The sequence below is a fragment of the Apus apus genome, chromosome 2, assembly GCF_020740795.1.
Source record: "Apus apus isolate bApuApu2 chromosome 2, bApuApu2.pri.cur, whole genome shotgun sequence".
NCBI classification, from domain to species: Eukaryota; Metazoa; Chordata; class Aves; order Apodiformes; family Apodidae; genus Apus; species Apus apus.
In genome coordinates this window covers 153,139,165-153,159,186 of record NC_067283.1, presented here as the reverse complement: position 1 = coordinate 153,159,186, position 20,022 = coordinate 153,139,165, and the positions used below count along the sequence as shown (strand labels likewise).

At 40.3% G+C, this 20,022-nt stretch overlaps 1 protein-coding gene across 6 annotated transcripts in view; it reads left to right on the top strand.

The window, feature by feature from the left end:
- SLC45A4 (solute carrier family 45 member 4) overlaps nt 1–20,022 on the top strand; it is an 88,422-nt gene that overhangs the window by 50,166 nt on the left and 18,234 nt on the right. For all 6 annotated transcript variants that reach the window (XM_051612475.1, XM_051612473.1, XM_051612474.1 and 3 more), the window contains exon 2: nt 2,465–3,088. In XM_051612475.1, coding sequence (XP_051468435.1) covers nt 2,845–3,088 — 244 coding nt within the window. In that variant the 5' untranslated portion in view covers nt 2,465–2,844. The remainder of the gene's footprint in view (nt 1–2,464; nt 3,089–20,022) is intronic.

Here is a 20,022-nt window from a genome sequence, read left to right as displayed (position 1 = left end):
GTTTCTATTACAACTCCAAAGTCTACCTCCATCTAACATCTGTTATTCCTGTCTCTTAAATTATCAGATCCCTCCCCATCATCTCCCACTTCAGAAATAGTTTTTTCAGTCATCCCTTAAGAGCCCTGCTCAGATGGGCTGAATCTCATATCTTTTTTCTGCCCTGCCTCTTCATCCTTTCCAGTGACAAGTGCTCCCACCCTGGTGTCATCCTGCCTGTGTATGCAGTCTGCCCTGGTGCAACATAAAACATTCTGGTGTGATGAACTGCCTTCCTCCCTGTGCATCATTATGCTACCTTGTAACTGCATATTAAATTAGGTGTTTAGGGAAATTAAGTTAAATCCTTCGTAGATAGTGACAGGAGTAAAAGTTAAGCATAAGAAAATGCTAAAGGCTTTAAAGCCATCTTGTACAGGAGTGTTATCCATGATCCTTTGTCTCAAAGCCAACATGTTCTGAGGGATTTCTGAATAGTAAAACCTGATACGTCAACTTTTAAATTCTACTGAGTGCAATTTTGCCTGTGTCTGCCAGCAATTAAACATTTTATTACTAGTCTCTAATTAAAATAATTGCTTCTACTCTGTAACCTGTATTTTGTAGGTTTTCCCGGTCCAGAACTTGTGTTAGGAACAGTCGATTTGTGTTTTTCTAATACAGTAGTTTCATATTTATGTTAATCTAATAGCCCTTCAAGGAGTGAGTTGAAACCTCAGACACTATGGCAAGGAAAGAGCATTCCCTCCCTTCCCCTCCTGATGTGAATTCCACACTATAAACTACTGGAAGGAGGTAATTGAACTCTTATTGCATGCAGGAGCTTAGCAAATCCACACCCTGACCAGTGGAAAGGAAAACCTTTATAAAAACAAGGTGCTTATGAAGAACTTGAGTAAGGACCTGCCCATGCCACAGTAACCCAAGGCACTACATCTCAATTCCCCTTGGTATTTCTGAGTGGCTGGAGAAATGCTTTCTGGAGTCCTTTTTGTTCTGAGCAATGCAATGATTGTAGATTAAAAACTTGGAACTTAAAACTCTGCTCCACTTGTGTTCACTAAGTTATTTAACTTCTCTTGTGTGATTTAAATGATAGTATTGTTATTGAGGTGATTAAATCTGAGAAGTCCAGTAATCTTAGGGAGCTTGGGAGGAGAAAAAGCCCAGACCAAAAAATATACATTGGAATGGAAGAAAAAAATACACATAACAAACCCACTGAGGGTAACAGCTGGAGGGAGGGAATCAACAGGAGGGAGTGCTTGGGAGGATGCTCCTGTGATGCACTTTTGGTAGAACAGTGTGTTAGGCCATGCTGAAATAGAGTTGCTGTTGTGATGTGCTTTAAACCTCAAACATGTCATCTTTTTCTTAAGGCTCATTTTTAGGTTCACCGCTTAATGTTCTGGTTATGCTGTTGCCCACAAAGAGTTTTTGTTGTCTCAACAGAAGGGGCAGTGAACTGCAGCCTGGCCACTTCTTAGGCCAGCTTTGCTGCCAAAGGCAGCATCTTGTGGAACCATACCCCCAAGGAGCTTTGTCTTGGGATGCAAATTCAGTCACACTGTGTGCAAAGATGGGAATATGCATCCTTCTAGAACAAACATTATGTAACCTTTCTTTTTATAAAATGCCTTTTTTCTTCTCTCAGTGCTTACACACATTTTGATTGGCATGGCATAGTCTGTACTTCTGCTTAGACTTTGACAAGGGACAAGGAAATAGAAGCTTGTCTTACTTGGTTGGAGTATATTTAAATAGCTTTAATGTATGGTGGAAGATACTGTACCATTCTGTTTTCATGGCCTTCAGAAGCCTCGTGGAATGTGGGAGTAAGGTGTTCTGGTCTTGTGTGCAGAAAGTGAAGATGGATCCATATGCTGGGTATCATGTCTTCATTAAAAGTTTGCATATTTAAAGTTCAGTCCTCAAAGTTGAATTGCTAATGGCTTAATTTCGCTCATGTTTGCTTGAGGAATATCTGTGATAAGTAGGTGTGATGGTTGCTGCAAAGTAAATGGCAATTCCAGAAGTCTAAATGGAGATGTCTGTGTGGCCAGGGAGTAAATGGTAATTGATGAATCACCTTCCTGGCATAGTTCTGGAGTATCCTACACTGTTATTGAAATGGAGCCTGAATTTAATTTCCCAGAATTTGTTAGTCTTGTGCTCAATGTTCTGAGGATCTTAAAAATACACACTGATACATTCTTCTGTGGCTTCGTGTAGGAGCACAAAGTGGAGGAACTTACGAGTGCAGTAAAGCACCATTTAAATACAAGTAGGAACTGCATTTCAATGGCAAGTGCAGGGGAAGGAGGGAATGTGGAATAAAAGACCCTACACTAGGCAAGGACAATGGAAAGCATTAAGCAGGAAATAGGGTATATGGTTAAGGGGGGGCCCCACAATATCCTGAAAAATGCTATTGAAATTTTTAAATGCTTGCTTTTTGTTGCAGATTAATCAGCCACTCGATGGGGATTAACAGTGGAGCACCTCTTTGTGTCGCCTTTCCACCTCTCTGTAGCAAGAATAACAACTTCAGCACTTCTTCAATAATAATTATGAAACTGGTATTAACTGAATGGCAATTATGGATTTTTAACTCTAACTCACAGTAAACCTGCAAGCCATATGTTGAAATTCCTGCCAAATAGCTTTTCGTTCTTGATGTCTCATACCTGTACAAGAAGTTGCAAGATACCTGTTTGTATAAGAGGAATATAAGCATTACTTGCCTGAGGAACAGAAGCTGAAAGAGAAGACACCCTAACTTGTTTGTGGAGTTATGGTAGCATTATTTATAGAGATATAACAAATATATATATATATATTTTTATGGTAATGAAAATGGCTCCCCAGAATGCTGACTCGGAATCTATGCAAGTTCAAGATCTACCTGTGGCACAGCTTCAGAAACCAGAAAACAAGGAGAATGAAAGTAGGGAGGAGACCATTAGTGAAGGTTCCATAGATCGGATACCAATACGCCTGTGGGTGATGCATGGTGCAGTAATGTTTGGCAGGGAATTTTGTTATGCCATGGAGACAGCTTTGGTAACGCCCGTGTTGTTACAAATTGGTAAGTAATTCACATTTCTGTTACTTGAAACTTTATATGTGTGTTGCATTGAGTGAAGTCAGAGGAAGAGGAAGGTTTGCCAACTAAAAATACACAAGGTAAAATGGATTTCATGTTTCTGTTCTTTGCTGTGCCACGGATTCAGTTGTGTAATTATGTTTAAGTGGGGAGGATTTCTGCCTGCATTCATCTACTTTCTAATATTGCTTCCATCTGTTAAAACTTTACCCTGATTTGTTTTCAATTCCCATATAAATCTAGGAACCTCAAAAGCTCCTAAAATTGTTTATAAAAAATTGAGTCCTAGAAATCAGAAACAGCATCAGACTATAAAGGGTTGCAATGAAGCTTTTTCCATTTATGTAGAAACGTGTCAGATTACAGTACTTTCCAATAAGCAGGTAGATAAATTGCCTTTTTGAACTACTAGTGAAGTGTTGCATTCATTTCAAACCACTAGTGAGTCTTGTTTTTTGTGATTAATCTGTATGTTGTAATACATAAACGCATATGAATAAACCATGATACCAAAAGCTTTGGATAATGATGAGGGAGATAGTAGGAATTAGAAGTAGACTATTAAATTTAATGGTGAGTACTGTAATTAGGTTTCCAATAAACTGCTTGCAGTATTAACAGTAACTGATATTACCTTTATCAAATCCAGAAAATCTTTTCTTTATCAGATATCAGAAAATATTACATTATACTGAATGGAAGTACCAGACTGTGAGCATGCTTCCATGAGGGAATAAATCAAGGATGTGTGTGCACTGTATATCTATTTTATGTATATGTATATATAATATGTTTGATAATGTTTGCTTTGGCTCATACATGCAGTTGTGCCTTACAGCATGCCCAGCTGTGGCCAAACAGAAGCACTCAACCAACTCTCTACAATAATGTTCACTAAATACTATTTACAATGTTGTCTAAAAATGTCAAGGTTAGCATCTCAAATGAAACATCTGTATTTCTATATCTGATATGACAAAACTGGGACATGAGAGGTTGAACTTGTGAGCATGCAATGTATAAACTCTCTCATGCAATTGTCCTGCAGTTAAAAATGTGTTTTCATCTGAAATGACTGGTTGGTTTGAGTCAACAGAGGGGTCAACAATTAGTGCCATGAGAAATGCTGGTGGGTTATACCTCTCAAGTTTTAATTAAAATTTTCCTTTTGGGGGCTTATCAAATGCCTCTTTTGCATCTATCAGTGGCATAGTTAAAAAATATTCTAAGTGTCCCCCAAATAACAGCTTTCTGATCAACCTGACTGGCTGAATGAAACACATACAACTTCATCTAGGAAATTTTATCATGTCCGTAACTTGTTTTGAGGTTTTTTTTTTATTTTTGGCTAGCTGAGATTTAGAGATTTAGTTTTTACTAGTAGCTTTGGTTCAGTGTCCACCATGAATGCAAAAACTTGAATCCTGCTGTGCATGGAGAAGACCCCTGGTTTTCTAAGTGACCTGTACTTTTTTGTTCACTTTGTTTGTGCTGGCACTTGGATGTTTAAAATGTATAGCTGGCTAAGCTGCCTTTACCTTGCCATTAGAGTAAGGTCAGACAGACTAAATAAACCATCCTCTTTATTACTGACCAGTCTATTAGGTTGTTTCTTTTGTGAGCTCTTCTAGCAGATCTGTTTCCTCCAGATAATTGAGAAATATCTTTTCCCTTCCTTCCCTAACCCCAGCGATCAAAATAACATTGGGATTTGGGGGAAGGGAAGCAAAGAACTCTCACTTCTAGAAAAGCTGGCAGATCAACAAGGTGATGTAAGAGACTGGGGATGCAGGGATGATGTTTCATGCTGTATAGATAAGAATTGGAGGTAGCTGGCTACAAATGTTAGCACTTTGGGAACTAACTGAGATTTTGTTTGTGCTCTGGCTCATGTTCCCTCAGTAGGGACATAAACAATGTTGGATTCACTGAAGGGTTAAGTTATTCACGGGTGGCTTATCTAGCCTGTTTGATAATTACCTCTTACATGGTTCTGTTTACCTTTATCAACCTCAACATCTGTCTGCCTCAACATGAGCTATATTTATTCCTCACTTGAGGGGGTTTATAGCTGCTGGGCTGCTGTAATATTCGCTTTGCTTCTTGTTTTGGTAAAAGCAACATTCAGTTGCTTGCTGTGAAGTGGAATTGGCTCGAGAAACTATTTTTGAGCAGTGGCTCTTGGGGAAGTGTGGTGACTCAAGCAACTGGATTTGCTTCTGATAAATTGAAGAACCAGAAGCCTTTTGGATAGGCAAAAAAGACTTTTCCTTACAGATGTGTGTTGAATATTAACAAGCTTTACAGTGTGTGCTTGGGTTCTGTATCTGAGAAAGCTTTGGTCAAGGAAATCGTCTGAGATTCTTATTGGATACCACCATTAAAACCTTATGCATGTTAGTTTGGTGTTACACTTTCTGCTTGCAGCTATTTGACTTTCCCAGCTGTTTGTGTACCCTGGATCAGAGGTGTAGTTATCATTTGGCAGATGAGTGACCTGTCCTACTTGTTCTGTAAGCCACAAGTTTTCAGCAGCTGCAGGAGACAGTCCTTTGGATAATCCCTTTCCAATTCAACAATGCTTAAATTTCCTGAAGTTCTGGGTTCTTAACAAAAGAACTGAAGGCATCAGTGAAAGCTGCTTGGATCAATGGACTGTGAATTGGAAAGGTCTGGAAGTGCCTGAGTTCTGATTTGTGACTTTAATCTTGTCTTTATTGCTATGCTTAAATTGATGTTACATTGCCTTGTCAGTAATGCAGCTACAAATCTCTAACAGCCTTGTAGTCATAACTGGGCTTTAGTAGCTTAGCAACAAGAACAAGTGAAATATATATTACACTTTTTAAAGTCTAACTTGCTTTTTGATTTCTTGCTATCTGCAGCTTAAGAATTCAAAATGAAGCAGCTAACTTGTTCAGCATGCAGATGATAGAAAAATACACCAAATGTGAGAAGTGGCTCCAGATAAAATTGTTAGTTGGCACTTTCACAAGTTTTGATCCTCAGAAATCTTGATTAACCTTTCTTTAGAGACCCCTTCAATCAGCTGTTTTCCCAGCCAGTGTTAAAGCTTCACTAGAAAATAAACCATGAGATCTTTCAGCACTCCAGGTTTACTTGTTCATCAGTCCAAGGTTTTTGAGAAACTGAGTGATTTGATGTTACTCCTGAGTAAGATCAGTGCATTAACATTACTGTTTGCTTCCCCTGCCACATTTCAACCACGTATTACAAACTCCACAGGGGCAGGATGAGGCCTTTGTCTTCTTCAACATCTGGTATTTAATGCTTCTTATCTGTGACAGCAAATTAAAATCCCTGCTATTGTTTAGAAATTATGATTTTCTTTCATCATTAAACTTGGCTTCTGAGGATTATATCTCTAAACCTACCTCCAGTTCATAACAGTTCATGGAAAATTTGGATACATTAAAAAAATATTTTACAAGGGATTTGGAGTGAATAGAAGTCAGGAGTAACTGATTGCTGGTATGGTGTAAACTTGGAGAAAATGTTAGCTTTTGGAAGAAACCTGTTCAATAAAATCACAATACATGGTTTCTGTTAACAAACATTTTAAACCGTTAATAAATAACCTAATTTGGTCATTTCCAGTTATTTCAGTTGTAATTTGAGCACAATTTGGGTTGTAAGGCAACCAGTAAATTTTAGTCCATTTTAGTTCTTCTGAAAGGTGGGATCCATGTGCATGTTTCTATCAGGATTATAGAAGAAGGAAAAAAATATAAATCTGTATTCTATGACTTAGGGTGGCTGCTGCTTTCAGTATGAAATCTTGATGTCTGCCTAATGAGTAGTGGTATCTGTAAACATGAAGATTGACATTTTTATATTTCATGTGATAAAAGCTTTGCCAAGTGTTTACTGTTGCTTCAAAAAGGATCTTTCCAGTACTACTGAGTGTTTTATGAATAGTTAATAGGTACAGAAGTGTCTGTCAGCACCATTCCCTTGCATAAATTAAATATATTACACTGATGCATTTAAAAAAATAAGTACATTTACATAAGGAAAACCATGAGTAATGTACATGTGCAGGTTACTTTGTTGTTGGCACTTAAATTTAGGGATGTTTCTCTGGTACCACACAAGAATAGCCTTGATTTTTATGTATTACATATCTGAGTGCCTGTGGTAGCATTTCCTTGGTTTGCTCTGAGAGTTAATGGGCTCTTGCAGTAACTATTAGCTAGTCTAGCATGAAGTGGGCAAATTTAAGCTTAAGCTTGAGCATGGTGTTCTTCTTAGGCAGTAACACTAAACAGCAGCATTTCTGGAAACTGCGTATTTCAGTAGATTAATTAATGGATTTTAATAAAGAGGCTGAGCTAAGCAGAACAGAATAACATAGGTTATTTTTGTTTAGAAAGAATTATTTCATTATATGCTTTGGATTCAGCATGATGCTGTAATCACTCATGTCTCATATGAGACATGTTTCCTATGTCTCATACATGTAGAAAAGCTGAGGGTTTGGGCTGTCATTTCTCAGTTAAAACATTTAGAAATAATAGCTCAGATAAAAAAAAAAATTATCTAACACTCAGAAATTTCCAGCCTAAAGCTTAGCAGACTATGCTTAAAGGGACTTAAAATCTAGTTCAAGTGAAATTGCTGGTATGAAAAAGTGTGTTAAGCAATAAATAAACTGCTGATTCTGAGAAATCTCAAAGTGGTGGCTGAGAAGTCATTATGCTGAAGAGATTTAATATTACAGGGTGCACTTTTTAGTATGTAGTAGTGAATCTCCCCTTTGAAATTTAGTGTTGATCCCTGTCTGAGAAGAATGCATGTAGCTAAAGAGGAGATTATGGAAACTTATTTAGAAACCAAGCATGAAATGTTACAGATAAGTTGGCTTTTAGGTATGTTTCTTCAAAGGAATTAAGGTATCAGTTGCTGACTCAATTCAGTGTGGAAGAGGATAGTCTTCCTAAGGCTAAGCCTGGGATCAAAGGAAATCTAAAAAACTTAAAGATCTGTGGGAGAGATTGGAATAAAGGGATTGGATAAGCTTTTAGAGGCTGTCTATAATTCAAGTGAAAAAAAAGGCTGACTGGCTGGAGAAACTCTTGCAGATGGAAGAAGTTCTTCAACACGAAGCAGCACTGATAATTTCAGCTCAGCTCAAATAGTCAAGTTTATTCCTCCTCTCTGCCAGAGGTCACATTTAAGTTAAGGTTATATGTATTTATAACTGTCTTTCTACAAAGCTGCATCTTGCCTGACCTTGTCTCACCCAAAAGAATGTTTGAGTTGCTGTAACCTGCTCTTGCAGTCTCAAAGTTAAATTCTTATATGATCCAGCAGCATCTGGGGTCCCAGGTACAGCTCCATTTGATGTTGTGAGTGAATTGCAGGATATCAGTTCATCCGTGGTAGAATTAATGGCTTGAGAGCTGACCTGTCCCAAGAGGGGACTGTAACACACCTAACATAAGGACAAGGATTGAATATGCAGTGGATTCAGAAAACCTAGAACAGTAACAATCATTTAATTAAATACATTTTTCAGCCTTGTTAACTTTGAAGTTACTTGAAGATCATGTAAAGTTTGTATTCAGATCTCAAGTGGTGGAATGTATAAAACTGGAAATATTGTGCCTGAGGCACATGTTAATTGCCCTATAAAACCTCCCCACCCATAATTTTTTTTGCTTACTTACTAATTTTATGCCCACTAAGGGCTTGTAGAAGGCTGATTTTACTGTACTTTGTTTAATCAGCAAGCAACTCAGTAAGGCTTTAATATCTATTATTTTACATAAAATATTTTTGGACCTCAAATCAACAGCAGCATGGTTTTTGAACACGTCGTCCTTAGTGGAAAGGTTAGTGAAGGGGGTTTATTTATTTATATTCCATTTAAGGCATCTTTAGAAGAAAGGTGCTATGCAACTCATATTTTTAATTCTAGGGGCAGTAGGAGCACGTGCTTGCTTTTCATATCGAGGCAAATGCCATAGGGTCTGGCAGTTGTGCAATAACTGTTAGAGGGCTTTTTTTATATCAATGTTCTGTTTTTCTTTAAGTAACACCAAATCTGGCCTTCAGAGGCACAACTGATAACACATGGCAGGTTTTCAGCTGGGGTAACATGAGGATTCAGGCTGGGCTTTAGGACTGTAGAGCCTGTGTGGCTTAGGATGAATAAGCCCTACTCAGAAAGGGAAGTTGAGTGCAAAGGATTTCAGAGGCTTCTCCCATAGCATGAAACATGTTTCCTATTATTTAGCAGTAGGTAACTTTTTGTTCCTTTTTTCTTGGCTGAATAAGCTTTGCCAAAGAAGCTGCTTCTAAAATAGCTCTGGTGCTTTTTTCTCCCACTCCAAACCTTTAACACAAGTCTACCGTCTTTTAATTGTGTACTGTGGGAATGTTATTTTTTTTTCCTAGTATAAAGAGTGTCCACAGTAAAAATGGTGTGTGACAGCACTTTGAATCCTCAGAAGTTTCTCTTTTGAGAGCTTGTGGGATCTGAGGTTAGTGACTGACCATATACGACACACAAACAGGTCTGAAAACTGATAGAAAAAGCAGACTGCAAGACAAACTGTATAAAAATACAGCCTCTCAGCTCTTCTATAAGAATGGAGGTTTACAAGCAATTTTTAATTTTGTCATCTCTGTTCTTCAAATCGATATTGCTTTTTCTGCAGCAATAGCCATTTTAGCCTGTGATTTGTAGAAAGAGCTTGTGGCCTCCAAAAATAATCATTCTCTGAGAAGACATCTCTACCCTTATATAGATGCTTCTTTCTACCAGGATATCTTTTCTGTCCAGCGTGCTTTCCTCCTTCTAATCTTGAGTAGCCAAGGTTTGAGAGACACTATACGTTTTGGAATTATTTAGGAGGGGTACTTTGACATCTCTATTCCCCTTTTTTTCCCCAAATCTCTTGGTTTTTCTTGTCCCAAGGGAGTCTAGTAAAGCAGCAAAAATAAGGACAAGTTTAATAATGCTGCTACAGGGTACTAGTGCTGAACTGCTTATGGGACTACCTTGAATTAAAAGCAGATTTTTTTGCTGTTTTTAATTTGCCTGTCAGCCAATAGTTTTAAAATCTTCTTTCAGCCTCTTGTAAATGTGCTTTTTACCTCACCTTTACATTGGGTCGCTGAGTTATCTTGTACTTCTTCCCTCCCACACATACTGGAGCCACCTTGTTGCTAGAGCCAGGACAAGCCAATAGGTTTTCTTCTGCTTTCAAGGGCAGCTCTAGAGTAGAAAGGACATGTACAGGACTCAAGGAGCTGCAGGATCCCTGTATTTTTAGTCTTCCCTTAGGAAGATTTCCTGTGGGTAGTGAGGAAAGGACGTGGCCTCCTGCAAACGTGCTGAAATGGAGTGGTTTGAAACACACACCTTTATGCAACCTCTTCCCTGGGCTAAACCCTTCCTCTTAATCTGCTTCCCACCCACATACACTCTCAGCCAAACTTACAAAGCCCACATCTTTTTATGCTTCTGTCTAAACACCCTCTGGGAGAGCCAACATGTCAGGTGAACCTGTGAATGTGCACGCACAGAGGCCACCTGAGTTTCAGTTTTCTGTTCAGACTTTAAGATTGACCCTCCCTTCTGACCAAGAGGTAATTTCTCCATAACGATAACAGATGAAACACGATAATGCTTCCCTGCTCTTTATTACAAAGTAATTACCACTGGGGCAGTTTTCCAGCGAGCAACTGCCTGTTCTTTAGCGTAAAAAGAACCTTTCAGTTCTTTGGATGGGGTTCTGGTGGTGGAGACTTGCAGATGCAGAGCTGAGAGTTGGGTGTCCAGCTTTTGAAACTCGCAACACCAAGGCTCAAATCAATGGTTTTTCTATGGGACGTGGATTGTGAAACAGGTTATGAAAAAAGAATGGCTGAGAACTTTGTAATGAGCAGGAGTCTTACTTTTCAAGGAAATAAAATTAAGGCCACTTTTGAAATGAAAAGAATGTGAACAGGCTGTTGCCAAATCACGTAATGCTTTAATAAAGCTTGCTTCAAGAGGATTGTCAAAGCTGCAGCCCCTTAAGCTCTCTTCTCCTCTGAGTCTCCTGTGTGCTTGTTGCAACAGTATTTCTGTTGTGATGCACCCTCTGGGACTCTATTTTAATCCTCCTCTTTTAACCAAACAACAGTTGAGAAGGTTTCAGATATGCTTCCTGCAGGCTATTTTGCAGGAAATTATTGGAAAAGTTTTGAACTGCTGATTCAGTTTGACGATAAAACTTAGTACGAGTCCATTTAACTGAACAGGGAAAAACCAGGTCATAGATTTTATGTACATTAGTTTGGCTAAATCCCCAATAGCTCATGTCACTCCATAAACACATTTCTCTCTCTAAAGTCTTAAGTAACAATGGATACAAAGCAGCACAGATGCAGATTTTTCCATGAATAGATAAACCCAGCAATATAGTGTGTGAACACTTGGGCATCTTTAGTTGGAGCCTCATGGTGGATTTTTTGCAGTGTGGTAGGTGATTCCACTTGTGCTTTGAAACTGAGGAGAGATTCAGGTCCCTTATTGTCACTCTTCATTTGGGGGAAAACATGTAATCCCCACTGCTGGGGAGGGTATGTAGCAAACAAGGTTTTCCTATTCCAGTTGCTGACTTTAAAAGCTTCCACTTTGTGTAAAAGGTCATAGAAGTTCATGAAAGCAGGTCATCTAAATAACTGGGCTGTCACTGTAACATCTGTTTCTGTTGTCCCTACTTAAATTTGAATCCCTTTGTAAAGTAGGTGTTTTATGAAGTTGTTTCAGCGTTGAGATGCCCTGTGTCTGTGTGGCATTCTGAAATGTGAAGATTGGTTGCAAATACCTTCTTGGGAGTGGGTAATCAGAAGGATTTGAGTCTGAACTTGTATGACAGCTTGGGAATGGTGACTGCTGTGTTACACTACAGTGAGGTTACATGCCATCTTACCAGGCTGTGAGGAGTGCTCTGTGTGAGGACAGAGCTGATGTTTTGCATGGACACGGGTCCACTCAGACGCTCTGCCGTGTGACCCCACCAACATTTTGCATAGCAGCTGCAGGGAGACCTCAGAGAAAGTCAGATGAGCTTTAACTTTGGAGGTAGAGCTGGAGACTGGCATTTGACTGCTAAAATCATAACTTCATCATCTGCCTCCAGAGTACTAAGTACAATGCATTTTAGTGAAGCAGCCTTTCAGCAAATAGAGAGTGAATTACATGGAAGCCATGTAATGTCAAAACAGAGATGTTACTGTGACAGGCAGTTTTCAGAAACAGCTTCCACATCAGCTTAACCCACTTCCAGAGCAAGTCTGCTGGTCCCCACAGAAGTGCTGATACAGAGAATGGTCACTAGAAAGGATCAGTCCCTACAGTGGCCTGGTTCTGCCCTTGGTATCAGTTTTGTCTTTGGCAAGTGTCCCACCATGAGACAGTGCAACCTCTTTTAATACATCCATAAATTTTGTATAGCTTCTGTTCAGATCATCTTAACCTTGAATTTCTGTCCTCTCCTGGATCCTAATTTCTAGTCTCTGGCTCAAGTGATAAATTGAGCTGGATTGTATGTGTAGACTCATGTACAGACTGTTTACAAACACTAATTTCCTCCTTTTATCAGTTGTGTTGCTCTCTAAACAATGGTCTTCCAATAATTCAGTCTGTCAGAATTGAGGCTCCCTAAGATCATTTGCAAATTCCAAAAATATCCTTCTGGCTGTAAGTGAGCCCTTAATCTAGAAGTGTTTAATGTTACGTACAAATGTTATATCTGGACACTTCTGGAAATTAAAGCATTTCTTTGGAGAACAGAGATCAAGTTCACACACTTCGGAGTTCATGTAGATGGCAGAAAAATTAATATTAAATTACGTATTCTAAAATTATGATTAAACTTTGACACTCTATGAGAAATCTTCACAGATCTAAACCAAACAAAATGCCTCGGGTACTTGGATAAATGATTGTTTGCCAGGGTAAATTAGTTATAGTGGATACAGTTGCAGCATTCACTGTGTTTTCCTTGCCTGATTTGGAAAGTCGAGCACAGTGTCTTACCAAGCCAGACATTTTCTGGCAAGGAAGAGTCATTACAGGCATACCTGCTGTCTTAGATAGACTACATCAGGTGATTTTAAAATGATTGTTTATCATACTCTGATGCAAATTAGACAATTTATGTAGCAGTGGGGTGCTGCTGCAGCCTCGGAAGCATCTGATCTGGTGTTTTGTTCCAAGCTACACCAGCAATGAAGAACAGATGCGCTGTGCTCTGCTCCTTCTCTCTCCCCTGGAGTCATTCTTCTGTAAAACTTGATATAAAAATTGCTAGACTTCAGTGTCAATTCATTACCTCTGTAGTGGTTCTGCGTTATATCTGCCTTCGTAGAAAAACTGCTTATTCAAAGGGTTTTTTAACGAAGGGATATATTCCTAATATTCATTCCTTTGCAACATAAATCGAATCATGCTTACTTTATACTGACTTGAAATGAGAGCAGAAGGGACTTTGTCATCTGTCTGAAATGAAAATAGAGCTTAACATTTTTTCTTTCCTTTTTGGCTCAACAAATAGCAGTATGCAAGAAGCATGGTTTACAAACCTGAGCTGGCAGGCATCTCCGAGGTCATGGCTAGTGACCTGTGGTGAGCAGCAGTGCTGACACCCCTTCCCCAGTGGTTTGCTGGGTCCCCCAGAGACAGACATGCTTGGGAAACAGTGGAGGAGCTGAAGAAGTGCACTGGGCAGCTTTCAGAATAGTTGGGGGTGGAATGAGAAAATAAGATGATGTAATCAGTTAAAAAGCTGAGGGTGGCTCTTTCTCTGTGATTTAATTAAGGAGTAGTCTTCACAAGTGCTCTCTCCTCCTCTGAGGTAGTCAAAGTCATGGGTCATAAATCTTGTGCCAGGCTCTCCATCAGATTGGGTAGCAGAGGGTTGCAGAGATAAATTCAGGGGAAGGTTTCTTTTTCTGCACTATGGATTCCTACCCTATTAATGTGGCAAATGTGTTCAAAGTAAGTTTTCAGGGTTTTTTTTATGCTGCAACCTTAAGGAGAGGGGCTTGGTACGACTTTCAGTCAAGATAAGAAAGGATTGCCAAACTCAGTCTTGAAAATTATTTAGGTTTCAATCTTCAAATTCACTTAGGTTTCTTTTGTGAGGATGACTGAATAATGCTGTGTTGCTGACTACACCTGTAGCTCGTATATGTAACTCGTGCCATTCTTTTATAAATTCAAATGACAAGATTACAAGCAGAGTGATGTGATCACAATATGATAAAAATATCTGTCTGGTTGTTTTGTAAAGAATTCTGTTCTTTGTCCCCATTACAGCCTAACACTCCTAATTTTCAAATTTGGAAAGGGAATGGTTGCTCTTTTATTTGTTGGTGTGCTCATCTTGCTTAACTTCAGATTTTATTGGTAATTTTATCCTTCCATGCAGAGCCATGCAGGTAAATATTGCACATAAGACAGTCTGCAGTAGCAAATCTTTTTCATCTTGTGTGATTACGTTTTATTGCAGACAATCAATTCCATTTTTTTTCTGGTGCAGTGTGACTCCATGGATCCCATTATCCCATTATTCACACAAAAATGCAAGGCATGTAATTTTTAAGGAGCTCAGTGAGGGTGGGGAAGCCACTCCTGCAGGATGCAGTAAGTGTGTGATTTCAAGGGCTGCCTGAGATTTCGGGGTTAAATTCTGCTCTGGTTACCAGAATTTCCCACATGTGTAACTTTTAATATGACCTTGCAAGGTCAAAATATGAAGATCATTATTCTTATCTAGCTTAGAGTTTAGAAAACTCTACTGGGAAAGCAGCTCTGCTTTTAAGTCTCTCCTGTACACGTGTAGAACGTGTTCCATGCAAGTTCACGCTCAAGCCAAAACATACAGGTTTATAGAGGAAGGCATGTAGGAAAGTTTGAGGCAGGCTACATAGACACCACCACAGCCTTTTTAACCAGCCCTCATCATTTCATCCATGAGGATGGTATTCTATAATGCTTTACCCACAAGGCAGGCAGTTAAAATCATTGAATGGTTTGGGTTGGAAGGACCTTTAAGACCATCAGGTTCCATCCTCCCTGCTGTGAGCAGGGAAACCTCCCACCAGACCAGGTTGTTCACAGCCCCACCCAGCCTGGCCTTGAGCACTTGCACGTAGGGGACATTTTCTTTGCTGTTTGCAATTCAGGGGCACAAATGTTGTGCTGACCATATTCTGCCTGGCTGCCTGCACAACAACAAATACTTTTTTGGCTACCTTCAAGTCTGTTTACCTTCCTTTTTCAAGTTCTGTTCCTGCATACACTGACCAGATGTTGTGCTGGGCTAAGCATATGCCAGTCATTTGTTTGGCAACATGAACCAGATCCTTAAATGTTTTCCTAGGGTTTGGGGGTTGCTGGGGTAGAACAGACACATCAGGAGCAAGCTTTCACTGCAGTGAGTGGGAGTTTAATATCTAGGTGATCCCTTCCAGCCAAATGTTTGCTAGGGTGGTGTTTTAAGAGTCTTAACCTTGAGCGAGTCTCATAGATTTGGACTGAAGAGCCATGCTCTTCATCTTACCCTCCCTTAGTTTTGTGAATCGTGCTTCTACCTTCCCTTGAGGTCTGGTTAGAGCAGTGCAGAGGGGTAGTCAGAGCTTCCTTTGGACACAAAATCCTTGCAGCACAGCACCAGAGCACCCCAACAAGGGCTCAGGCTGCACCTCCTGCTGCCTTGTGATGCTGCTGGGCAGCCCCCTCCCAACCATGAGCAGCCCCATTTTGAACAGGTCCCCATTAAGCAAGTATGATTTAAATTGAAAACTTGTTCTTTAGCAGAACAGAAAATTGTTTGTTAACTAGACGTTTTAGAGGGGGGTGGGAGAGGGTCAGTTCAGTCTGGGTTGATCATGGATTTCAGAGTTAACAGTTCAGCCTCTACTTGGAGGGAAAAATAGGTGTTAACACCAGGTTTTGGTTAGGATTTGGTTCAGCTGTGTAAGCAGACAGTCATAGTCCAGGGTATTAATGTGTTAATCACTGCAACAAAAGCTCCACTGTTGATTAACAGAATAGGCTTGCGAGTTGGTGCTGAAAGATTTTCTATTGTATATGTAAGAGTCTCTTGAGTTTGGGGATTGTAAAGAGCATTTGAGCCCAAGTGCCTTTGTTTATAAATTTGCCAATATTCTAGAAGTGGTGACGAAAAACCCTATTGAGCTTTGGATAAACTGGGATGCTGCATATCTTCAGGCAACACATGTCACTGTGACTGATGTCTAATCTTGCAGGGAGCCGGAGCGGGAGGTGCCGCAGTGTTACGTAACGCGCCGGGAGTTGAAGTGGGGCATCACAAACAGCTGATGCCTTTTAATTACATCCCGTCAAGGCGAGGCAAGGATTAGTGTGGCAAAACAGTTTTATTGATCCCCACATTCAAATACGTAGCCTGCCTGTGTTTGGACACTTGTGAGCTGTGGGAATGGGACACTAGCGTAGTTGTGTGTGACCTCTGAATCCTTCCAGCAACAGGAGACGGAGTTTGGAGGCTGAGAATAAACACACGGATGTTGTGATGTTAGAATGGTAGGGGTTGGGAAGTAAAGAAGTATTTTCTTATATTTAGGTTAAACTAACCTAAATATAAACCAACCTGTCTGCTCTGGTGAGACTGCACCTGGAATGCTGCGTACAGCTCTGTAGCCCTCAGCACAGGAAAGGCATGGAGCTGTTGAGAGAGTCCAGAGCAGGGCCACGAAGATGATCAGAGGGCTGGAGCAGCTCTGCTATGAAGACAGGCTGAGAGAGTTGGGGTTGTTCAGCCTGGAGAGGAGAAGGCTCTAAGGAGACTTTAGAGGACATTTCTAGTACCTGAAGGGGCTACAGGAAAACTGGGGAGAGACTTTTCACCAGAGAGGGCAGTGATAGGACAAGGGCTAATGGATTAAAACTGAAAGAGGGGAAATTGAGGTTAGACATCAGGAAGAAATTCTTCACCATGAGGGTAGGAAGGCACTGGAACAGGTTGCCCAGGGAGGCTGTGGCTGCCCTATACCTGGAGACCAGGGATAGGGCAGGTTGGATGAGGCTTTGTGCAGCCTGGTCTCGTGGGAGGTGCTCATAGCAGGGAGGTTGGATCCTGATGATCTCTAAGGTCCCTTCCAACCTTCACCATTCTATGATTCTGTGATAAATCTGATAACCAGTTTGTGGTCATTGCCGCTTGTTCTGTCACTGGGCACCACTGAGAAGAGTTTGGACCCATATAGATGTATACTTGATACAACCTGCACTCTTGTGGGACCTTGAAAAAAAGTTCTCAGCTTTCTGTTTGATGTAAATACCTTTGTTATATTCCTAAAACTGCTCTTCTGTGGAGGCTATCAGGAACCATTTTTATTACTGCTGGTTCAGCACACTGGAAGTTGCATCAGATTTAATCTATGTTCAATTTCAGCTCGTTAAGTACTGTGATGCAAATTTCTTATTAATGTCAAAGTGATATATTTCTAAATATTGGTTAATAAGTGAGAGAGGAAGAAAAGTTAAAAACAACTTTTCCAAGAGCCAAAAAGTACAGCACAGATAATCTGGAAAACTCCAGTGAACCAGTTTCAGGAGTCAGTAAGGAGCTCTTGGCTCTGTTGCATTTCCCTGCCCTGTCTGGAACTCAATTACCTGCAGCAGCCTGGAGAAGGGTTGTTTGGCACTCTCTGGGTATAAAAGGTTTGGCTTCTGGCTTAAATAAGCCTGGGTCTTCTCAGTGGTCTGAATGTACCTTGGCAAAAATATATACCATAGATTTGGTAAGCATAGCATTCTCTGCAGCCCTTAGGAATTGCTAAGCATGTTTGCAATAGTAAAAAAAACATAAAAAAGCAATTTGTTCTTCAGTCATCCCTTGGGCAGGGCATGCCATGTGTGTTACCTTTGATTCCTCCTCTTCAGCAGCAGCAGGAGTAGCTGATACTGTCATTTATGTCTGTTAGCAATTGCTTGAGATAATGGATAAGGAGGGTAGAAAGCTGGAGAGGCAGTAAAATAAAAATAATCTACCTGAATAACTACAGGTTACTCCCGTGGAAGTAGGTTAGTAGGAGAGTTAGAAACTTTAAAAATTAATGATTAAAGCTTTAAAAGCTTTGCTTGACAGCATTTGTGATCACACTAAAAGGAAAACCATATTTGCCTGCCTGCAGATCAGTGCATGGGTTCTTTCTTGATGCCTGAGCCCTCAGCTGTTCTCAGGCTTTTGCTTCTCCTCTCCCCCTTCCACACGTACCTTTGGCTCACTTTGCTTAACATATGCTTCTCTTTCCTGACACAGCACCATAAAACTGGGTTATAAACTAGAAATTGTCAGGGAAGCCACATAAACCTTTCTACAAGTTTGGCAGGATGGCAGCCTAGCAGCAGAGCTTAATGAAACACTGATGACTCCCCCGGTTGCCAAATATGAGCAGGGGAGGACAGTTGTAGGAGGCTGAGAAGCAATAATTGAGCCGAGACAGAAAATGGGAGAACTGGATGATGAAATCCTTTGAGGCCTGTCACTTATTTCCTTAATTCCATTTTTCAGAAGAGTTATTTAACCCGGTATGGCTGCTGCTGGCGTGCTATTGCATGGGTAATTTCAAAAGCTATTGCTGTGCCAGAAGGGGATATTACTCTTCTACAGCTTAAAAACACCTCCAGGACTCTGGTGAGTGTTCACTCTACGTGAAACACTGCACTAATATTTCTGCACTGAAGCTGTTGGGGAGCCAAGAGTATTGTTTTATTATCACTTTGTTGTTTTTCTTTCAAAATGACTGACTCTAATTGTAGGCATGGTGCTGTAATGGTGCCCCCAAATTTTTGGAAGTTGTTTCTGCTGTAAAAGTGTGAGTTTTTTGCATCCAACAAAGAATTTTAAAATTTGAAATGCAAGTTTTTAAGGAAGGGTTGGACAGTTCTTCCAGCATCCCTAATTTCATCCTCTTAGTATTCCTATTAATTACTTGTTCATACATCACAAATCTAGATCCAGCTTCCATCTACAGTCTTGTCCTTAGGACTGGCAGTGGCTCAAGCAGAAACATGGATGCATTTTAGAGGCATAAATCTGCTGTGAAGGTTCTGGATGTCACAGCAATGCAGGTGGTGGATCCCTGTCCTGGAAGAGGCAGACAGTGCTCCAGCCCTGTTCCTCGCAAAGAGTCTCTTTGGTCCTGTGGATTTTTCCCCATGCATTCAGGGTGGGCTCCAGATGACTATTGCTGGTTCCTTTGGAAACAATTTTCTGCAATTTACCCTTAGATATCAATCCTCCAAGTACCACACTTTTTATGTCCTTGTGATCTTCACATTAGTTATTTGTTCTTTTAATTATCCCTTCCTTCAGTGCTAATAACCCCATCCAAATGGGGGAATCAGACTTTATCCCTCCTCTCTCACGTTCCACAACTGATTCCACATTCCCACTGAAGAGGCAGCTCTGTCCTTCCTTCATATCCTCTGGAGCAGTAACAGAGCAGCTGAGTGAGGCCCAGAGCCCATCACTCCAGCCGTGGTGCAGACATCCCTGCTGACAAGAGCTACCTAAACAGGAGGGGGAAGGAGAGGAGAGACTTCTTGCAACTAGGTGATAGTTTGTGTTCCAGAAAAGTATGTTCAGATCGCAGTGTGCACGTCCTCCTGCCTATAAGATGTATATAATGTGCTGACAGCTGGTGAATGTTGCAGGCTAAGCAGAAGAGCTCTTATTTGACAGGCACAAGAAGAATTTCAGGATGTGAATGTTACCAGTGGGAAGATTTAAGACACAGTTTTGATATTGCTCCTAGTTTATGTGGTGCTTATTGCAACAGTTCATTTCTGTGACACTGAGTGAGTAAAGATGCCTGACAACTTGATAGGCTATCATTTTTAGGTA